We start from the raw sequence: 23202 nt of genomic DNA, 5'->3' as shown, positions 1-23202 counted from the left end.
TTTAATGTTAACTAGATGGAAAAACTCAATTCATATTTTATTTTTTTGTGTGTAATTTAGTGTTTCTTATGTTAAAAGCTATCAGAGACTAGATTGTTTTAGGTTTGAGAAAATAGTATAAGAAAAGTGATTTAATAATAAACGCTTCATAAAGTGAAATGAAATTGTTTATTCTGTTACATTCCATTCAGTACACAATGTTCATGAAATAATCAATGCTGAAATATGGTAAAATACACAAACACTGACAGTTGTTTTTAAGGCAGCTGTAGCACAAGCTCAAGTATCATCTCAGGTCTAGACAGGTTTTTAAGATTCGTGGGCAGTTCTTGTGGGATTATGAATCTGTTATTGCATCCTCTTTTTCATAGGTCATAACTGAAAATAACACAATGAAATGGCAGTGTGCAAATAAATAACTAAAAAAATAACACATTTTTACATTCTGCTTTAGTAATTCTCAACTGTTTATATTTCCAGACCCAGATTTTAATTTAGAAATTGTTAATAATACTAAAGTGAAAGTAGTAATACTATTTAAGTAGTAAGGAAGTAGTAATACTACTATTTTATAATACTAAAATACTTCTACCGGTTAAGTTATAGTATTACAGTGAGCTGCATATTAATTATTAACATTAAATTGGCTGAATATGAAACTATTTTAGTTTCTAAATTCATCAATTTTCCAAACCAACTGTCCAAGGGTTTTCTTCCAAACTGTTTCACTAACAGTATCTGTGATTACAGTAAGGTTAGAAGTATTATTATATTTGCATGCAGCATTGCTTCCCTCTGAACAATATTTGGGTCATAAGCCACCAGTTGAGAAACACTGCTCTATACTGCAATGAGACTGAATTATTGTAGGCAAAATGTTAAAAGTAAGTTTGCTCCTTAGCTCATCTTAACACTCGAGTAAACTATTTCATCATCTTCATTGCGTTTCTGTAAGAAAACACAAAAGTAAAATCAGGAACAGTGTTGATGAACAGATTCAAAACTGTAAAAAGAGGTTAATCTTTCAGAGAATAACAAATTACAAGAAATCCATCAAAAACATTGGTATATCATGATTAATATAGTTGAAAGTAAGATGCTCTGCACCCAAACTGTACTTTTGCCAGAAATTTCTCTTTCAAGAACAGTGGCATTCGCTCTATAAAACCAAACAAGATGTTCATCCATTCCTGTAAATCTTTCCCAGTGCAACTTTTGATTACAGTCTGTACATCTACTTTAATGCATTCTTTTGTGTGACACAAATGCAGAAGTTCAGAACATGAATGTTTTTGTGGCTCAGTGTCAATGAATAGTCATTTTATACTGGAGAGGAAGTTCTGAAAGGGACATCGTGTCTAACAATTGTGTTTCCTATCAAATCAGAATCCAAATCCCTGAATGAGATAACTCATGCATCCATCAAAACTGACAAATGACAAAAGAAAAAATGGTAGCAGAACATCTTACAATTGAGATGTCAATGAAAAATGAACCAAGTTTTCATACATCTAGTCAATCTGGAATATACATGACATGATCTGCACACACAGATATGATCTTGCAAGTGTGTGTACACACAGAACATTCAAAGAAACTCACAAGATCATAGACATGATAAAGTAAAGCAGCAAAAGACAACAGCAATAAAGTCTTCCTCTTGGTGTTCAATCAAAGGGTGTAAACAACATCATTATAAGGTACGTATAATGTTATATCAATATCAATTAAGCTTGATAATATTATATTTCTGTTAGATAATAGTGATTACAATAACTGTGTACTTCAAGATCTTCACTAAACTTCTATTTGCAAGTTAATATAAACAGCAAAAGAAACAAAAATTGTTGCCATTCTGTGTCTGTTTGGCAAGTGTGAACAGCAGGAGTTTGATGTAACATCACTACATAGTAACCTACATGGAATTTACAACAATGCAAAAACCTATTGACAAACTGCATGATTTTTCAAAACAGATTTTTTTTATATTTGGCTTTTTTCTTTCTTTTTTGGACTGGTTTGTTAATCACTGGTAGAACAGGTTTCTTAACTGTTAACTGACAAACTGCCGACTTTTCAGTCTGTTGCTTTTGAACAATTTGTCAATCTAATCTATTTATTTCCGGTCAGATTTGTGAAGATTTGTGCACCTGTAATACAGTATGTGTAACTGAAATAGCCAAACCCTGTTAAGCAGAAAGGGATGTGTCCTGAAGTCTTTAAATTAATCACTAGCATTAAATCTAAATTCATCTATAATTTATCTTCACATAGAGCACATGTTTGCTTAGGCTATGATAAGAAACAAGCAAGCACAGAAAGGCACTGAGATTTGTGAATCATTTTGTGAAAGATCATGAATGATCATCAATGCACTGGTGCGGAGCTTTACAGAGAGGCAGCGATACACAACGCACACAGCAACACTGTATCTTACCGTATTCTGTAAATGACGTGCACAGAATGTTGTTGTAGCATAATGTATTTCTTCAGTTTCAACTGTTTTAATAATAATCACAGTTTAACTATAAAAATTATACATGAACCTGAAATGGTGAAACACAAAAGACTCATGTCAACTGCTAATACTTACCACTTGGTGTTGCTCGTTTACGGTTCTTGATGTGCCAGAACACAATCCCTCCAGAAACTGCAGTTATGGCCAGCAATAACAATAAAACTACCAGTAGTATAACATATGAACGGTGACTCTGTTCTGTAATGAACAAACAGAGAAAACAGTATGTATTATATATTAGTCCTGCAGTCTGACTTCCACCTGAGACACCAGACAGAAGATCAGGGAGATCATTTCATATATTACACAACTGGAGAAACTCTTAAAAATAGTTGAACTATTCAGCTTGACATGATGCTGACCAGCCTTTGTTCAGAGAGCTTTAACACCAGGGGCCAGTTGCATAAACTGTTAAGACTAGTCTTACAAGTAAGTCAACTATTTTTTTTTCTGTAAGACACAACTTAAGTATGTTACATAAAGACATAGATTGGCCTAATTTGATAACCAAAAAGTAAGATTGACTGTCCCTTGACTTACTGCTAGTGGCTCATCCTAGAGACAGTGTGTTAACATAATATGTCTATGCAACTGGCCCCAGGTGTTTAAAGCAATGCAAAACCTAATATGCAACCCATACTCAAATATACATTTGTGTTGGGGTTATAGCTCCCAACAATTAACCTACAAAATATTCAAATCAATACAGGTCAAAAGACTATAATATCAGTGTTGATGTACCTGCACATGTGTGACAGAGTCGACTGATGTCCAGATGTGTGGTCTGGTTTCTGATGGGATTGTTGATCACACAGCTGTAAGTGTTTTTATCCTGATATTCCACATCCAGAGGTAGAGAGAGACTGATGCTGAGATCAGACACACTGATGCTGGACAATACACTGCTTCCTTTGTACCAGGAGAGAGTCACATCTCTCACATTCAACACTGAACACACCAGTGAACATCTGGACTCTGTTGATCTTGATCTTGATGATGATGATGATGAACAGTTTGAAGAGTCACTGGAAATGACAAGAATGGGTAGAGGAGCTGGAAAACATGAAAGAACATGAAGTCAAGTCAAGTAACCTTCATTTATATAGCGTTTTTAACAATATAGATTGTTTCAAATCAGCTTTACAGTGATAATAGAAAATTAAAGTAACAGATTGTTTGGCTTCACAGCAGCTCTAGAATAAAGTTATTGTCCAGCTAAAGTTAGTTTTGATTGATTCACTTCCATTGTAAAGATCATTAGTTATTAACTTTGGAGCCGCTAACACAAACCGTTTTTCCCGAAAACAGACACACTTTGAATGTGTTCTGGCCGTTCACTTGCACGACAGCAGTGTCTGGTGGCTCGAGAACACAAACTGTGAAATAGGTTTCCAAGGTGCAAGTTTTGAAAGACTAAGAAAAACGATATGATGGCTTTATATCAGTATTATTATCAAAAATCAATAACAAAAATAACATGATGTAGATGTTTTCTTGCAAGGCTAATCAAAAAGAAACCAAAAAAGTGAATTAAAGGCTGAAGAAAGAGAAAAGCCTGCATCTAAACTAAAATACAGATTGATCATTTGAACAGCTATCCTGCATATCATATCTTATTAATTATTTCAACAATTTGTACGAAATTTTGGCTGCAATTTTGGGCAGTTGAATGATCATTTATCATATCAGAAATTATAGCATTTGTGATATGATTCATAACGTTTACTCACCATACACAGTAACATTGAATCTCTTCATTGTTTTTCTGCTGCTGACGACAGTCAGTTCATAAAGTCCAGTGTGTTCAGATCTGATGTTTCTGATGGTCAGAGATCCAGTTTGATTGTCCATCTGGAGTCTGTCTCTGAATATTCCATCATTACTGAAAAATATATAGTTCATTTGGTCTCTTCTAATGATTTCAGCTATTCGAGTGTTTTGAGGTCCAAACGTCCACAGTATCTGATCATCTCTCTGTACTTGAACATCAGTGTTTAGAGAGACAGAATCTCCCTCAGTCACTGACACTGACTTCACTTCATCAGTTTCACCAAACACACCTGAAACAGATTAAAACAAATTCATTTTCTTCATCATAACAAACAAACAAATAAATAAAATAGTAAGGCATGTATTTTGTGTTTTATTAAATTAAGTTGAAAAGTTAAATTTGGTGTTTCAATCTGAAACCAAACCAAAAAAGGTTTAATGAAAACGCAATTTAGAAAATAGAAATGTAGGTCTATTTGCAAGTATGTATACTACATTTATTGTTGGGCTGTTCCAGTCCTGCTCGCGCGTTGCATGAGATTAAATTCTGCTTACCATTTGTGATCAGAATGCATAGACATACGAAAGCAGTGTTTAAAATCATATCCCTCAAAAGATGTCCGATCGATTTCTGATAAATAAAGTCCTCATTGCGCTGTTGAAATCGTTTTTTTTTTTAAGCAAAGTACTGTACAAAACTTAAGTGTTTCTCTGAATGTGTCTGTCTGCTGCTCGTGCTCACACAGAGGAAAAGATGACGTATGACTCTATCATTGCCTGCAGCCGTAGCTACAGCGCTTATAGAGATTATGTGAATTCTATTTGTTCTTATTTTGGAAGTATTTCATTCCACCATAAAATTACATGTGTCAAAAAGCATCTTTAATTATCAAACAATACAGTCGCTATATCTAAAATCTAAGAATCTAAAAATCTAGTCAAATGAACAGTTAGCCTATAAATGTTTTTTTTAATGCATAATATAGCGTTCAAACGCGTATATTTCAGGCTGGACCAGCTAACGCGCGGTCCTAAGCGACTGTGGCGATTGGCTCTTTTATTTAGAAAGCGGGACTTAGGCTATTCTGATCACAGTATTACTGTAGCATTCACAGTATTACTGTAGTATGCACTTGTTTATTTAAATTCCCCCATAGTCAATTTTATCTCTTAAAACTCATCTCTGATCATCAAAATTACATATTTAAAGTAGTTTTCATGTGAAGAGAATATTTTCTTCATGCCTTAAATAGCTTGAATTACTCTAGTCTACACCCTTGCTTATTTTAGTCAATGGGGATTCATGAATATGCAAATTAATTCCTGCCTCCACTCAAATCACACCAGCTCTGACTACCTGATCAACTGGGTCAACTAAACGCTACTCAATGGAGAGTGGAAATATTGATTTAACTCTTAAGCTTGAACCAGAAACTGATTCAGAAGAAGAGCCCATTAAATTCACACGTTTTGTCTTAAAGCACATCAAAACAACATGAACATATAAAGAACATCAAAAAAGTCTTTAAAAACATTAAAAAAAAATATTGATTTTGAAAAAAAGAATTTAATCAATATTGACACCTCTATTCACTATTCACACCTCTAGAGATTTTTTGACACATTGGGTTCTGGTAGGCCACTATTTCCTGTTGAGCAATGTACAAACACAAAGTGTTATCTGTGTTCATCAATAACTGTGATGTATCATCATGATGTGCACTGAAAAAAATTTGGAGGAGGATTTACTTGAAAAAAGCTAGCTAACTTTTTTCACTCAGAAAATGCTAGTAAATTTACAACGATTTGCCAAGTAAAAACCTAAACATATTTATCAGTAGCTTTAATTAGAAATATTTAACTTTAATTTACTTGGAATATGGAATTAAGTAACCTTTACTTGACCTAGTCAAGGGAAAGTAACAAAGAAAATAATTTTTTTTAACTTGACTAGTAAAAGGTTGAGTAATATCAATTTAATTGAAATTTCCTTTGCATAACATTTCACTCAAACAATAATATTGAAATACCAGTATGTGCTCTACGTAGAACTTCTAAGTAATTTATACTACATCATGTCTGATGCTAAACATAATGTGAATGCAAAGACCTCAATACTTGGTAGAAAATACACAATGACGGTAACATTTGATGGATCGTTTTTGTGTTTGAATGTGTCATTTTGAGCAGAAAATTTACTTGAAATGTCACAAAATGGCAAGTTACTATAATCCTAACAACAAAAGCAATGATAAAACAGTGTAAATACAGCTGGAAACCAGTGAAAAATCAACCTCATTAATTATTCAAGGTCCAGTGCATGATGGGAAACCCAGTTTTTTTTCTTAATTTTTATCAAGTTGATATTTACGCTTTCATTTCTACTCGCTTGAATTAAGTACTGATATGGAATTTACTTAGTTTTTTAATTCTTGCCTGAACTAACTTTTTCATGTAAATTACATTGTTTTTTTGCAGTAGTTTTTACTTCACCACAAAATCATTTTTTACAGTGTGGTGTGTGCTGAATATCATTAAAATAAATGGTTTCAGACCTGCCCATATTTCCATTCAAATATGGATATCATCATAATGTGCAGTTATGATATAAAAAGGAAACATAGAAGGTCAAAATAAGAGGAAAGTGTGTTATTCTGCTGAACCAGGATATCTGTACTCATACGGCCACCTGATGTTTTGGAGATCTAGGCTGAGCATGTAATGAATCTTTAACACCATTCATATATTTTTCATGAACCATGAGGCCATTGATACAACTGACCTGAAAATCTTAAATTATGCCGGAAAAGAGAAAGAGGTTCACAAATTAAAAATAAATAATTACATTCTAACGTTTTCTACTCATACTTACTGTATGTGTAGGTCATGAGCCTGAGAACAGAAATGTCCCACTGCCTAAATGCAGAAACACCAACCACATACATCCCATAATAGACAAGCTTTCATTTAACTGTTGTGCGTTTACCAAAAACAAAACAAAACCACATGGGTTCAGTGCATGCATAGTTGTTCTAAACATGCATATGTTCTATATACACCAGACCACAGAAGATCTCGCTCTGACTCAGAAACTGAGTGTGTCACAGTGCATGAAGATCTTCATGTTTAAAAATCAATTTTTCAATTTTTCAATCAAATCAATCCTTTCGGGAACATTCAAATTTCATTGAACCCAATCTTCTGTTCTCTTTCTCGGGTGAATCAAGATCAAGGACAATTACTGCACAGAGCACGTGCCACTCTTTTGTGTTTTTAGTCATAATATTACTTCAAAGTCCTCCTGTCATAGACCTCCATGTTCAGGTTAAACAGTTGTGAGATTAATATATTCAAAACATGGATTAAAATCTGTTACTGGCTGGCCTGGAGTAAATATTCATTCTATTTACTGTAAATTACAGACGTTTATCTCCAAACTGTTAAGTCAGCTTTAGATAACAGCAGGTTACCATGTGGGCTCGTATATTTGTCATATGTCGTGCATTTTTTTTGTGTGTTTTTCCACTGACGCTTGGTTATTTGAACTCTCTATATGTATTGTATTTTTTACACCGCCTTTATACACCATAATGTTCAAAACAACATGTTAACCATTTTATCGTGATGAAAAAGCAGATTTTTTTTTTCCTCTCTCTGTCTTTCCCGTAATGCATTAGCTTGATGGCAGCTTTTATTTGACTCGGATTCACTAATGCTCTTCCCAGACGATCACAGGGCTTTATTACTTCCTGCTGACTGGACTTCTCGTCTCTGAACATGATAGTGGAAGTTCCCCGTTTTTGATTTGAGTTCTCTAAAATCCTGAGTTCACTAAAATCTTTTCATGACTGTGACAGTTGGAATAGAAACCGCAGCATACTCTTCGGGAGTTGTTGTTAAATCAACGAAATAATTTGTTAAAAATGAATAAGACAGCATTAGGCCTATATTAAATTCTAGTTAGTCAAACAAACAGAAAAACTTTGCCACTTCAGCTCTGAGAAATTCATGAACTCCCACCCTCTATTTCAGTTTCTACATCTCTCCATCTCTCTCAGACAAACCACATCCTGACCACACTGTCAAGAGAAACAGAATCAGCACGTGACTATAAAAATGATATAGAATTCAAATGAAAACCCACATTTTAAATATTACATCAAATATTTTAATGTAATCTTTTTGTAATATTTTGTCATATTTACCTAACCCTACAATATATTGTATATATATTTATTACATGGCTTGGTTGAATTCTAATGTAGAATGCGGTCTGTTATTTCTTGATAACAGACCGCTGCTAAGTATAACACACCGTTGCCATGAAAAACAGAGCGTTGCTATTGGGACACAGTTCTGTTCACTCTGGAGCAATACAATCGTTTTTAAATCAATTAACTCCTTTTTAAATCAATATTTTGTGTCAAATTATTGATTTATTAGGTAGCCATGTATTAAGCGGGATAATGTAGAGCGAGGCGGTTGTTAAAGTGAATACAACCCCTTCAGGCTGATTCAAGACCACTCGCTTCTGGTTTGTATTCACTATAACAACCTACTCGCTCTACGTTATCCCTTACATATATATATATAAATATATATATATATATAGCTTACACAAAATACTTTAACTCAGACATGTAAACAGACTCATGTACACGCTGATTGATGGCTTTACGAGAGACCGCACTGTTTTACTGGCAGTGTTCGAGAAATTTGCTAAACATGTAATTCATCACTACATTTGAATGATGTCATCATTAATGGAAAATAGTTTTTTGCCTGAGATATGGTGCATTTATATGAACATGCATTTAAATGTATAATTTAGGGACACTGGCAGGTCGCTGTGATTTTGTCAAGTACGACATGTTCCTGGATTAACATACTTTCTGGATCCTGGAATAACATTCCTGTCCGAAAATTAGTCCTAACCCTATCCCTTAATCTTAGCCTACCCATAACTTATCCATAAAATCAGAGGGAAATGATAGAAACACAGATGTAGAAGCAACAAACCCTGATTGTAAGCCTAAACTTGTCATAAACGGTAAATGTGTCCCTCAAATCTGATTGATTGGAATGTTGATCCAGAATCAACAAAGATCCAGCTGTACTTGGTGAAATCACTCAAATCTAAACATACAGAAGACATTATGACCAGTCACAGGTGAAGCAAATATTTGTTCATCATCTCCTCATCATCAAGGCCACATATTAAGGTCTGTGTAGATTCTCATAATCAAAGTTTTGGATGCAGGAGAAATGGGCAGAAAGAAAGATCTGAGCTACTTTGACAATCCCACTGATCATCTGTGGGATGTGCTGGACCAGCAACTTCGATCCACGGTGGCTCCACCTTGCAACTCACAGGACTTTAAGGATCTGCTGCTAACGTCATGGTGCCAGAAACCACAGGACACCTTCAGTGCTCTTGTAGAGTCCATACCTCTGCGGGTCAGCGCTGTTTTGGCAGCACGTGGAGGAATAACAGCATATTAGGAAGGTGGTCATAATGTTTGGCTCATCTGTGTATATATCAAGTCAAGTCACCTTTATTTATATAGTGCTTTTTACAATACAGTTTGTTTCAAAGCAGGTTTAGAGTTTTGTAAAATAATGCAACAAAGTTCGTTTCTATAGTAGAATAGTGTCATAGTCCAGCTTAAGTAAGTTCAGTTATTAATTTAGTTCATTTATATATATAGCCGCTCTGGAGAAAACTGTGATGTCATCGTCCAACTCAGTTCAGTTCCCACACAATGGTGTCAATAATATTTTTGAATATTAAATGTCCCCAACTAAACAAGCCAAAGGCGACAGTGGCAAGGAACAAAAACTCCACGAGGTGACAGAATGGAGAAAAAAAACAGGCTCAGGCTTGTGAGAAACCAGGTTCAGTCGTACCAACAGTGTATGATTATGATTCAGGCAGCATTGCAGTCTAGAAGTCAGATTGGATCAGAACATTCAGAATATTTATCCAATATCAGCCTTCTAATACGCTGCATGATGCTTTGTGCGAATTATGGGTGTAACTTGCATCAAACTGTAAACAATCATGAAAGATTCACTCTTTTTCATATTGTTACAGTTACGCCGTAGGCACATTAGCAAAAATGTGGATAGACATTCAGTTTGGTGAGCAGTAACAAATCCAGTCTCACCTATCCTCCCACAAGGCTTGTGTATTATGAATATTCTATGAGAGATTAAATAACATCTTCTCATTGTGCCGGCATTAAATCACCCTTGTCGTGTTTCTTCCTACAGGACAAAACAACCAGGTCAGAAAAGAGATATGTGCACACCTGGAGTTTATATACTAGCTGGAATCCATCCACACACATCAAACACCACCATCTGGTCTGTGGCTCATGATGATATATATAATCAACAGAAAGAGTCGGGGGGTTTTATTTCCAAAACATTGCTCAAACTGGATCTACAATAAAGAACAAAGTCCAAGAGGCAGAGCAGCTGTCGAGCAACTCAATGCAGCTTTTGATATGAGGTTTTAGCTTGCAGAAAAAACAGGTGTCAATCTGGTGGGAAGCACCTATCAAACTCTATTCAGCATTATTTCATTAAACTCTAAACCTCTACAGGTGCAAAATGATCACAACCAATGCTCAGGTCATCTTACAATGATTGCTGTTCATCTTGATGTTCTTCTCTATTGATAGTCCACAGCTGTCACTGTTCTGTCCTCACTCAGTAAGGATATCTATAAAGAAGAAACATTTACCATTACAAACAGATAAACTTCTATGCTGAGTCTGCTGACTAGAAGTAGGGCTTCAGACCTTCATCTATTCATGAATGTGAAATATCTAAAGTAAAATCAGTAAAAGTGTGTGTGCTGACCTGTGGCAGACCTCTCATCTGAAGACAGTAGATGATCTGTGTGTATTCTGACATGCTTTGCTGTTCTGTGATCGTCAGGTCTGCAAACACAAACACATGAGTGGAAATTACTGTAGGGCCTAATAAAAATGCCATCATCTCCGCGTCGCTTTTACTACATTTCAAATCCTTCAGTTCTCGCCATCTCCAAAAAGCCAAGCATTGATTCTGGTTTTATTATGAGCTCTGTCATGTTCTCTTATGCAGACTCTTCTATGTTTGTTGTCCGTTTACGGGTGATTCCCCAGAGGTTTGAGATTCAGCAGCTCAATGTCAACCAATGTATGCAACTTCCTGTGAAAACCATCATGACATGTCTAAAATATAAACACTTAACCTGATACAAAACACGTTAAGAAAAAACAGAAACGTGAAATAGTGCAGCTTTAACATCAGTAATGTTTAACATCAGATGGTTTCCTGCCATCTAGTGGAACATGATGACATTACAATGGACAATAAAGTTTACAAGATTACAAGTGATGAACTGTCGAGATGTTTATAACTTTTAATACATTTTTCTGTTTTCCCAACAAAAATACAAGAGTTATATGCATTTATATAAACCTAAACCATTTTATTAATTCAATGAAATGTTTTATATTATTTAATATTAAATATTTTATAATTTTTATATATAAACAAAACGTTTATTAATATAATATTAATGTAATATGGTGTACTTTGTCAGTTGTTGGTAATACTTGCCTTTTTGTTGCGCTTGAAAGAATTTCCTGGAGTAACAGTATACGAGAATAACAGCAGACATGAACACACACACACTGATTATTATCAGAATAAAATATGAACGATGGCTCTGTTCTGTAATGAACATATAGAGAAAAACTTTCAGTCTTTCCGTTATGAATTCAGACAAAAATATTCTATAAATAGAAAATATCAGTCCTACAAACAAATCAGACATATCAGTTGACGTACCTGCACATGTGTGACAGAGTCGACTGATGTTGTCCAGATGTGTGGTCTGGTTTCTGACAGGATTGTTGATCACACAGCTGTATGTGTTTTTATCCTGATATTCCACCTCCAGAGGTAGAGAGAGACTGATGCTGAGATCACACACACTGATGCTGGACAATACACTGATTCCTTTGTACCAGGAGAGAGTCACATCACTCACATTCAACACTGAACACACCAGTGAACATCTGGACTCTGATGATCGTGATCTTGATGATGATGATGATGATGATGATGATGATGATGATGATGAAGAACACTGTGTAGAGTTACTAGTGATGACAGGAATGGGCAGACAAGCTGGAAAACAGAGAGAAAAAAAAGGCAAAACAACTCAAATAAAAATAATGCAAAGCATTGTCTGAATGTAACTTGTTTTTTTCAAAAGAAAGTCAATAACATAGAACATATTATATCACTAATTAAATTTACGACTGAACAGTTTACTCACCATACACAGTAACATTGAATCTCTTCATTGTTTTTCTGCTGCTGACGACAGTCAGTTCATAAAGTCCAGTGTGTTCAGATCTGATGTTTCTGATGGTCAGAGATCCAGTTTGATTGTCCATCTGGAGTCTGTCTCTGAATCTTCCATCGTTACTGACAAATATATAGTTCATTTGGTCTCTTCTAAAGATTTCAGCTATTCGAGTGTTTTGAGGTCCAAACGTCCACAGCATCTGATCATCTCTCTGTACTTGAACATCAGTGTTTAGAGAGACAGAATCTCCCTCAGTCACTGACACTGACTTCACTTCATCAGTTTCACCAAACACACCTGAAACTATATATATATATATAGAGAGAGAGTGTAGTTTGAATTAAAATAGTTTAACTCAAATTAAACAAGTCAAACACATAGAACATATTTGAACTAAATACATCAAATTAAATTAAAACCACTTACAATTTGTGACACACACATATAGACAGAAGACGGCAGCGTTTGACATAATGTTTAAAATGTCTCTGAAAGCAACAAACTCCTCATAGTGCCGTGATGTGATGAACAACAGAAATTTATGAAATATCCAACTACACACTCTAAAACTCTCAAAGGTTTCCTGAACAATCCTGAACAAAGTAGAACACACTGAACAACTGCAAACGTCTAATAAGACACACAAAGGTTTGTCGAGTAAAAGGTTACGTTGACCTAAAAAACATACCGAAGGTTTTACCGCAGCTGTTAGCGTCAGAGCATGAAACGTGAAGTGGAAAAAACTGGTAAGTCAACAGATACTTTTTCTGATTTTAGAGATTTAAAATAATACATTATTGAATGTATTTTAACACAGAAGTGATCTCAAGGTTCTTTAGTGTTTCTGCTTTTCTTGCATACAAAAAAAAAACTTCCCGTGAAATCAATAGATCTTTAACCCACTGTCAAGTTAACATAGAAACAACAGGATCACACAACCGAAAATAATGCCTGATGCTGGGATTCATGAACAATGGAATTAATACCATGAATAGTCTTGCATACACTATATGAAGGCCAATGCGTTATCCATCTCATCTCATCTCAGTGTGTACAACTTCAAACTGATAAGTTTAGTGGAGACAAACACAATACGTACCGAGTGAAAGTTTAGAAATGTTTATTTCACGGCAAATAAACCAAACACAGCATACTGATTACAACACCATTTTAAAGTACAGTACTGTAAAAGCTTTTGTAAAAAAAAAAAAAAAAAAAAAAAAAAAAAAAAAAAAAACACTTTAGCATGACATTACATTAGCCCACTTAACACCACTTAATGTCATGGAAGCATTCAGTAGAGAATGTCTCTTTGCAAAATCTTCTTGGTGATTACATTACAATGTTTAATGTTGAAATTCACACACAGTGTGTACCATATTCACTGACATGACAATAATAAAGATAATCTCAGATTACCATTATAAGATATTTTCCTCAGATCTTGTCATTAATGTTGAAATATGCGTTTGCGCGTCAGGTTGTGCAGTTACAGTTCTGTACAGTACCAGCAGAGACTAACTTGATCCATGATCCAAGATAACCAGCCAAATCCATCACAGTGATTCTTGTAAATCTCACTCACAGTCAGTAGAGGGAGGCCTTGACTGACTTCAACAGGCTAAAGCATGTTGCTTTCATTACATATAGCCTACTTCTTAAGCGAAATCTTGATGGTTGTATCTACTTTTCTGAGTTTACTTCTTTCTCTTTATTTCTTTTTGTCCTGACTCTTGTAATAGGATAGTATCATGTAGATGGCTGTATAATAATACTTACAACTAAGCATGCAAACCAACTCTACTCACGTCTAGACATGACTGAGTCATGAAGCACGGGGAGGTGTGCTCAACATGCTCTGTCTGTTCTTTAATAAGTGGGCTGTACAATAACAGACTGTGTGGTTATCACCTCAAAACAACTCTTGAATACTCCGTCTCATCCCGTCTATTAGTCTCCTGCAAGAAAGAAAGTCAAGAGAGAGAGAGAGCTGCAACTACTATACATGCTTAAAGCAGAAAGATAAAAGAGCAAATTCACAAAATAATATCAGCTATAAAAAGTAGCACAAATGTTCCAAAAATGTTAAAATGGGGAATTAAACATATTAGAGAATTCAATGTATCACTATCAATAGGATCCTACATCTAGTCAATTGAGAGCTTCATTATCATGTAGGAACATGAATGGAATCCACAGAAGAACTGGACTGAACCCGAGTCACGCACAACCATCAGCATATCATGAGGGTGATGTTCAAACGCAAATCATGTTTAAATATGGTAAAAAAAATTGGATTGCCTAGGCCACAAGCATCAACAAAATAAGAACAATTATTCATGACGTCTGAGTGTTAAATTATGCAACATCATGCATATAAAAAGCAGCCAAAAGCAGATACGCAAACAAATAATATCGACTCAGTGTTTTACTACCAGCAGACAAAGAGATTTAGGTAAATAACAAAGGTATCTTACCGTATCTGAAGCTCTGTGTGTGGCAAATGTCACATCGGTATAATTGACCTCTTCCTCCGTTGTCTGAGCTGTTTAATAATCAGTTCAGAAATTTAGAAATTTGTTGGCACTACATCTGCAAAAAAGATACATTGCAACAAGTCGCTAATACTTGCCTTCTTGTTTCTCTTGTTTGTACTTTTTACAGCGACAATACATCAACACAACCCCCACTATGATCACTACCAGCAATACCACAATTATCAGCTCCGTGAGAAATAAATGTTGTCTGGCTCCTACAATGCATAGGACAACAACAGCCATTACTGTAAATAAGTATAAAAATGAGGAGTATAAATACACAAGAGGGACAAACAACTTAACTGGATACAGGTGAAAACAATGGGTAACTATGGAAACAAATCAGCACTAGACACCATGGAAACAAATAAACATAACTAAAACACTGGAAACTCAAACTCAGAAATGACAAAAATAGAAAAGCCAGAGCAGAAATGATCAAACTTGGTTGTGACCATAAGAATATATCCATCAAATGAACGTTATGTAATGAGGAAAACGCCAATCAAATGCCTGGTGTGATTAGTAAAATGCTTGTATGTGTACATTGCACGTGAATGTGAGTTCAAGATGCAGAGTTTGTGGAATGTTGACTCGCCTGGACACGTCCGACAGAGATGAGTGTTGTTGAGGTGTGTAGTTCTGTTGCTGAATGAATAAGACACTACACAGCTGTAGGAATCATCCAGACACTGAATCTCCAGAGGTAGAGAGAGACTGATGCTGAGATCAGACACACTGATGCTGGACAATACACTGATTCCTTTGTACCAGGAGAGAGTCACATCACTCACATTCAACACTGAACACACCAGTGAACAATTCTGACTAGATGATCTTTCTGATACTGAAGGTTTTTGTGGAGAATCACTGATGACAGGAACAGTTAAAAGCGCTAAAGAAATGAAAACATTTTTTAGGAAGAATGAGTCATTAAGATGTCTGTAAAGATTGTCAATTTAAAAATACCAATGCCTCTTAATATGCTCTAAAACAAATACTATAGTATAAGGCGTGAACAATGGCAACTAGTCTAATGTTTCGATAAACAAAATAATATACATTTTTCACATTTTTCTTAAGAATAATTATTGACACTAACAGCCTTCAATCATCCACATACTAGACCAAAATAAAGAATTTGATTTACTCACCATAGACACCAATATTGAAACTCATGTGTTTGACCCTTTCATTGATGACCTGTAGTTTATAAAGTCCAGAGTGCAATGTGCTGATGTTTGTGATGGTCAGAGATCCTGTTTTCTCATCTATCTGTAATCTGTCTCTGAATCTCTCATTATTATCTTTATCATATATAGAGATGATCTGTTTATAGATTTCAGCGATACGAGTCTCTGATTTGCGAGGTCTAAATGTCCACAGTATCAGATCATCTCTCTGTATTTCAGTAACATCAGTGTCTAAAGTGACAGAATCTCCCTCCAGCACTGATATCATCTCAGTTTTATCTGTATAAACACCAAACACACCTGGAAGAAAACAGTCAGCACAACAGACACAGATTATCACCTCAGATATCAGATAGTTTATTTAGAGAAAGACAAAATAAAACACCACTATAATTTCTTAAATATTTTAAACAAAGTACATAAAGCTAAAGATACAACAAAAACAAAAAAGCATAAAGCTTCACAAGGACATTACTGTCTACACTAATAAGCTGCACCCTAATGAAATAAGATCATCTTAGATCATCTTACCATTTGCTGTTGAGCTGGCAACAGTATTTGGATGTAGTTGCTGCTGTGTCAACTTTAAAACTGCAAAATACTTTAACAGTTTAATGAAACAGCTAAAAAAAAACCATACATAATATGATACATTGTGAACCCTAATAAGTTGAGACTACTCAAATGAATTGAGGAAAGTGATTCCCTCTGTTCAACTGAGTAATGGACACTCAATTTAATTAAAGCTGCAGTCCGTAGCTTTTTTGGGTTAAAAATTATACAGAATAAATTTGAGCTAGTAGGCCTACATACCCAGCCAGTTTTCAAAACTAGCTTGCCTCAGCTCGATTCGCAACGGTAAGCTTGTAATGATGTTTTTAATTCCAGTGTGGTACTGGAGGATTTCCGAGGGAAATTTTCAGCATGTCTTTGCGTCATTACACACATCTGTACACATAAAGACGGAGTCTCGGCTAGCTATATTGTGTATGAGGATGTTAGAGGATTTATAGCCTTTTCTCACAGCACTTGATATATTTAAACTTATCCATTTGATGGCGGATCCAGAAAGGTTCAAACGAGAATCGCAGTGACAGCTGGAGATTCACCCGATGTAAAATGCAAAAGATTTTGGACTGAGAGTTTGCAAAAAGAGACTACAACCGGCCCATGCAAAAACAAGTGTTCAAAAATATCTGAAGGGCTTTACACGTAGTCACGCAATGCTGATGTTGTTAACATTAGCAATTTGAGAACAAAGTATAATTTGCACGGTTTGACATGATATGATAATCGATCGTTAGATTTAATCAGCGCGATTTACTGCGATTCATTCTCCTTAGTTGGTCAGAACAAAAGTGGACTTTACTTACTTGTTAGATGACAATTTCCGTGAAAATTATTATGTTGGCCATACTTCCAAAAAGTAGAATCTGTGATTTCGAATGACAGTATACACCATAGACTGTAAAAAAAAGGGTGACTCACAGTCGCACATTCTCCTCAAAACATTGGATTCATCCCCGCTGTGCCGTCCTGAGGCACAACTTGCGTAAAGCTGATAATTCCGCGAATAACTGCAATTGTAGATTTTGAACAGAGAGGGCGACAAAGATGAAAAACTACAGACTGCAGCTTTAAGTTGACCTAATGGGGTATTTTCATTGAATTAACTTTAATGTTTAAAGTACAGATAACTTAAACTAAATGCAAACTTTCCAATTTATATTTTGTTGTTTACTTGTATTAAATTATTAATCTTTAAAACATATATATTATCAAATGTTTTAGAGGACATTTTAGTTCGCATATGGCCCATGTGGAATACAAATATATTATATTTTTTTAAGGAAAATAATTAGTTGAATACATTTGCAACTGTGCATGATCTTGTAATGCACTTATAAGGATAATAATTCACCTAATATCTGCACATATTATGATCAACACGAACTCATGAAAGTGCGTATCTATAGCAAGAATTGTGTTTCTCGTGCCATTTATACGCTAAAATAGGTTTTGCATTGCAATGATACGCACTGTAAATCACTTTATAGTGGAAAGCATAATATATTTATGGCATTAAGTGCGTAGGCAAAAACAATTTTTGGCGTATAAATGGTACTAGGAATTAAATTCGTGCTATAGATAGCCTACGCACTTTCATGCACATTTACTATAAAATTTATGAAAATGTTTATTGACATTGTTATAGTGTCCAATTTTAAACAGGAAAGGTAGCATATATATATATATATATATATATATATATATATATATATATATATATAATTAAATATTTTTTTCATTTATATATTGCTATATGCCTACCATAGAGAATTAAGCGTAATTGACCATATCAGAACAATTAAAAGCACACTGTAATGAACAACAACAGACATGTTTGTCATCAAGGAAGCCTTATATTTCACCCTTTGTCTAATTTACAAGAATAATGAGAAAAGACCCAAGACTACAATAATTAAAGACAAAAAAAATTGCATTAACTTACCTCCTAAAAGACATGAGCAAAAAAATAAAGATGTGTAAACCATCTTCTTTAACAGCTCAAACAGTTTGTAAGCAAAAAACGTAACATTTATGCAACAATATTCAAGTTGTCTACGTCTTTCCCATAGACTGCAAGAAAAGAGGTTGGCTTTTATGACGGAAAAAAAGAAGCAGGCTAATACTTCGAGGGACTCAATTGTGCGCAAATTAAATAATTCAGAGTTGAATAAATTCCGCTGGAAACCCGTTGGTAATGTCGTGAAAAGCGCCCATGTAAACAACTACGGACCCTGTATTTTGGCAGACAATTCTTAGGTCAGAGTTATACTCCATTCACCGTAAGATCCGAATAATAGGTTCGTTTGAGATGCGCTTTGCCTGAAACGCGAGAGTCTGCAGTGAGGGGGGGGAGTGAAAAAAGTTAAGACGGACTTTTCACAGTTAATCAGATATCAAAGGCAGTCAGATATCGCTGATAATATCGCGCTGCTAATACACTGGATGTAATTTAAGTTCTGTTGCTTTTATATGAAAATAAATATGACGAACAAGACACCAAAAGTAGCCTATTTAATTAGGCTGCATCGAAAGACGTGTTTGTCAATATTTTTTACTTAAATACAGGCATGTTCTATGTTTTATAGGCTATATGTTTTTTACTTAGAAATATTACAATCACTTTCATCATAGAGATAGCACTGCCAGAGAGTTTGGGAATATTCACACATAATTCATACACATAAAACAGGATATCAGAGTTTTAAAATCAAACCTTTTTAAAGAGAATAAAGAGAATTTATTTTCTCTTTTAAAGAGATTTTTTTTAACCAAAGCATTAAGCTAAGCTTTGTTGCCAGAAAGTCGTTTCCCATCCTGCCTTAAAGCCGGCTCCACACTGTACGATTTTACAATTTTACCTCAGATGAAATTCTGGCAGTGTCAGAAGATTTGACTCACAGACCTGCAGTGTGACTTCTACAACGACCATCAAAAATTGTCTTCATTTTTTAAAGGGGATATCATGAAAATCTGACTTTTTCTGTGCATCCAGAAAATGTGAAAAAAGACAACCCAGTAACTTTGTTTTGGTAAGCCTTTCTCTGCAAGCATGTGAAAAAACAAGCCACTCAGATTTCATTCCCCTTCTAACTAGGAGGGGGTCTTATTATATTATTACCGCCCCTTAATCTGGATGTTTACACCCATGGCGCACAACATTTCCAAAAACTAATTTTGACCTTTGTTGAAAACTTTTTCTTCGTTGTCGAAGCAGAGACCAGGAGACGTTTGGATATATTTCAAGCAGAAGTTACTCTTTATTGAGGACTTTGCTGTGCGTCGCTGTAGTTGTCCAAGTTTAAACTCATTAGCTCAGCACAGTAGTGTTCATATACCTTTAAAGGGGGAGGAGTTACATAGAGGTGGAGACACTCTGAAACCAAGCATTGTAAATGAAGCACATGGCTGCGTTCCAAACCGCATACTCAATGAGTAGGTACTTAATTTCAATGAGTACTTACTTAACGAGCGCTAAAAGAGTAGGTACTTTATAGCCAAATCTCGTTGAGTATGAATGCGATCCGGACATCATCCGCCATGTTGACGTTATCATGTGACCTACGACACGTTATCACAAACGCAACAACTTAAAAGATGAACGACACGTTTAATTCATCTATCTGTAAATATCTTGATATTGATGAAACTTGCTCATTTTGTGGTATTGTTGAAGAAACAGCTGCCAATTTATTTTGTGAATACATTTAGGGTTGATTTAAGTTGTTATATTTTAAACCCTTCTAATGTGACCCACAGTTCCTTATAACGATTTTTTAAGAAACCCCAAAATCGTTATCTCTTGAATATGTTGTTAATTTCTTTATTTTATACCCCAAAAGTTTCTCATTCAAGTTTTCCTCTTTTCTTGATGAATTTACCTCTCGTTTCATCCCTCAGACAATAACAACAAAACTATTTTTAATGTAGCTATTATGAAGAACTATTTATATTTAAAGATATTTAGCCTTGTTATTGTTATTTTTTCCTGTGTATAAATATCATATTATGATGTACACAAACCAATGATCTTTATGTTTTCTGTTTTGTCATTATGATTGTTCATTGTTAGATACAACTAGTATCTTTCCATGATCTTTATGTAATAAGTTTAAATTATATGAGCGACAGGTGCACTAACACTTCATAACATCAGTAACTCGACAGCACAACCTAGAACAGTTTTCCTCTGCGTTTACTGTCTGCAGTGCACAAGGAGACGGGCCGCTGCTCGAAGATCTCCTTTGGAGAAACTGTTGACTTTATACTAAAAAAATGCAAGTATCGCTCATAAAAAATTAACATTACCTCAGAATGAATTGCATTGTTAGCCCACCCCAAAACTTAAACAAAATAATATTAAATGCTGACCAATACTTAATTATATTACTTTTTTTATATACTAAAAATGATATAATTTAATAAAACAAGCAAAATGTAATTTGTTTTGTCATATGAGTTATGCATGAATACAAGTGAACATCTCAATTGTCAGTCAAGCAATGAATTAATGCATACATTAAATAATTATATTTATATACTGACAACAATAAGAAACATGAATAAATGAGTAAAAGAACAAATAAAAGTAACCATCACACAATAAACAAATGCATGCACATGAAACAAATCTTTATTCAAACTACAAGCATGTATTTGGGCGCTGAAGCCCACATCCTACTGCCATCTCAACACAGCGGTTCCCATTCTGCGGCTTTATTCTGATGAATTCACCAGAGGTGACCGTGCCTTCGTGCCGGAGCTTGTTGCTGCGCTTCGCTTCACAATCTGAGGCGATAAGGGCAGATGGAGAGATCTTATGACAGTCTCATCCATGGCACCGTTTCCAGGATTCAGCTCTGGGCTCCTCATCCTCAGTGCTCACACCAGTCTGAATAAAATCATGTTTAGTTACTTTATAGATTTGTTTATTTACCTTATTTACAGCACATTAGTCTAATGTCAACAGTGTTGACAACAGTGAATTAACGTTATCCTATCCTATGATAATGCCACACATACATCACTCAGATGTCTTTTTCATGTTGTGATGTGCTCATCTGCAATATGTCAATACTTACAATATTTTCCTTTCAGATGTAAATAGACATTTTAAATAAGCGTGTTTAAGATGTATATGGTTATGTAAATCCAATTTAGAGACGTTACGTGTGCTTAGAGCTCCCCTGTTAGCTAGCTATACAAAACATGTTTTTACAGCAAAATCACAACTATACTATACTGTCTAACTACTTTACACCTTCAACAGTTAAAACGTCTACTCTATTGTAGTTTAACACATAAGGAACCGTGTTTACTCACATTTGAAAACCCCCGGCGTCGCTGATCTCCGTGATGTTTGATAATGACGTATGCTCTCGCGTGGCCTCCTGGGATAGAAGAGTATCCATCGGTTTAGCACTCAAAAATCGGGCCGGAAGCAGTAAGCCATCCGGGAACTTCTCCCCTACTATTTTATGAATACTGATGTTTCGAACGTACTGCTTCCTTCACGTACTGTTTTCGCCTACTATATAGTAGGAAAGTAGGCACATTCGAACGCACTTAAGTCCAAATCTCGCGATAATTGGTACGTCACCCAGGTAATTTTCGCCTACTCTTTTGGATTAATACATACTTTTTCGCTCGCCTACTCTTTTCCCATACTAAATAGTAGGGAAGTATGCGGTTTGGAACGCAGCATCGGTTCAACTCTTACCGGAAACTCCCCAGCCCTGATCTCATCAGCATATCAGTGTGATTCGAATGCATAGAAACTAATCTAATCAGCCGATTCAACGACTGGGACAGGGGGCTCCAAGAGCCATTTAAAGACTAAAGGTGATAGTCTCAGTAATCTGATTAATTTAATTTACAATAGAGAGATCAGGACAGGCAGGAATCTCTTGCTGGAAACTCTGCATTGATACTTCAAATACTAAATTCAGTCTACTAAACTTTCTCAGTTTATATACTATTGTATTGGAACCTAAATTAAACATTTAATACATTTGTAATACAACACCTTCTTAAGGCTGACATACTTATAGGGGTTAACATTTATTTCAAACACTGTTCCTGAACATTATAACCCCAACGTTTATCTGTGCTCTGCACCTTTTTTGGAGAACAGCTTCTCTTTCTTTTGTAAGCTCTCGCTTCTATTCACTGCTCCCTAGGAAAATTTACCACGGTTTTGTGATCGATTACTGTTTGTAATACCTTAGTTTTCTGACAAATATCAGG

At 35.1% G+C, this 23202-nt stretch overlaps 3 protein-coding genes across 6 annotated transcripts in view; all 3 read right to left on the bottom strand.

Annotated features, from left to right (window-relative positions):
- LOC143735448 (SLAM family member 5-like) overlaps window positions 1-23202 on the bottom strand; it is a 173356-nt gene that overhangs the window by 136481 nt on the left and 13673 nt on the right. The window lies entirely within an intron of this gene.
- LOC143735444 (natural killer cell receptor 2B4-like) lies at window positions 150-5510 on the bottom strand. Of its 4 annotated transcripts, XR_013203177.1 has the most exons (7): window positions 4844-5334; window positions 4249-4578; window positions 3260-3571; window positions 2594-2716; window positions 2438-2499; window positions 579-948; window positions 150-533 (listed from the first exon to the last, which is right to left on the bottom strand). XR_013203177.1 is itself a non-coding variant. In XM_077225604.1 (6 exons), exons 1-6 carry the CDS (start codon window positions 4890-4892, stop codon window positions 898-900), a joined length of 927 nt encoding a protein of 308 aa, XP_077081719.1. In that variant the 5' UTR covers window positions 4893-5334; the 3' UTR covers window positions 150-897. The 4 variants fall into 4 exon arrangements, 2 of the variants coding, with proteins under 2 accessions (XP_077081719.1, XP_077081720.1); XR_013203178.1 differs by lacking the exon at window positions 2438-2499 and having other exon boundaries at window positions 4844-5510; XM_077225604.1 differs by having other exon boundaries at window positions 150-948.
- On the bottom strand, window positions 14370-19300 carry LOC143735449 (uncharacterized). The gene is made up of 7 exons (XM_077225626.1): window positions 18902-19300; window positions 16921-16980; window positions 16351-16689; window positions 15795-16091; window positions 15292-15411; window positions 15137-15204; window positions 14370-14617 (listed from the first exon to the last, which is right to left on the bottom strand). Exons 1-7 carry the CDS (start codon window positions 18942-18944, stop codon window positions 14567-14569), a joined length of 978 nt encoding a protein of 325 aa, XP_077081741.1. The 5' UTR covers window positions 18945-19300; the 3' UTR covers window positions 14370-14566.

This window comes from Siphateles boraxobius, unplaced genomic scaffold (genome assembly GCF_051911475.1).
Source record: "Siphateles boraxobius isolate OS27281-9 unplaced genomic scaffold, OSU_SipBor_1 13, whole genome shotgun sequence".
Lineage (NCBI taxonomy): Eukaryota > Metazoa > Chordata > Actinopteri > Cypriniformes > Leuciscidae > Siphateles > Siphateles boraxobius.
Note: the sequence above shows the minus strand (reverse complement) of the source record. Positions and strands in the feature narration are given on the sequence as shown.

Bases quoted from the DNA above. Each gene is read 5' to 3' on its own strand.
- LOC143735444 (XM_077225604.1), bottom strand. From the start codon at position 4,892: ATGATTTTAAACACTGCTTTCGTATGTCTATGCATTCTGATCACAAAT. The intron at 4,579-4,843 runs GTAAGCAGAATT...AATCTGTTTCAG, and splicing joins ATGCATTCTGATCACAAATG to GTGTGTTTGGTGAAACTGAT. The intron at 2,717-3,259 runs GTACATCAACAC...TGTTCATTACAG, and splicing joins ACTCTGTCACACATGTGCAG to AACAGAGTCACCGTTCATAT.
- LOC143735449 (XM_077225626.1), bottom strand. From the start codon at position 18,944: ATGGTTTACACATCTTTATTTTTTTGCTCATGTCTTTTAGGAG. The intron at 15,412-15,794 runs GCGAGTCAACAT...TATGCATTGTAG, and splicing joins TCTCTGTCGGACGTGTCCAG to GAGCCAGACAACATTTATTT. The intron at 14,618-15,136 runs GTAAGATACCTT...TCTTTCTTGCAG, and splicing joins CACACAGAGCTTCAGATACG to GAGACTAATAGACGGGATGA.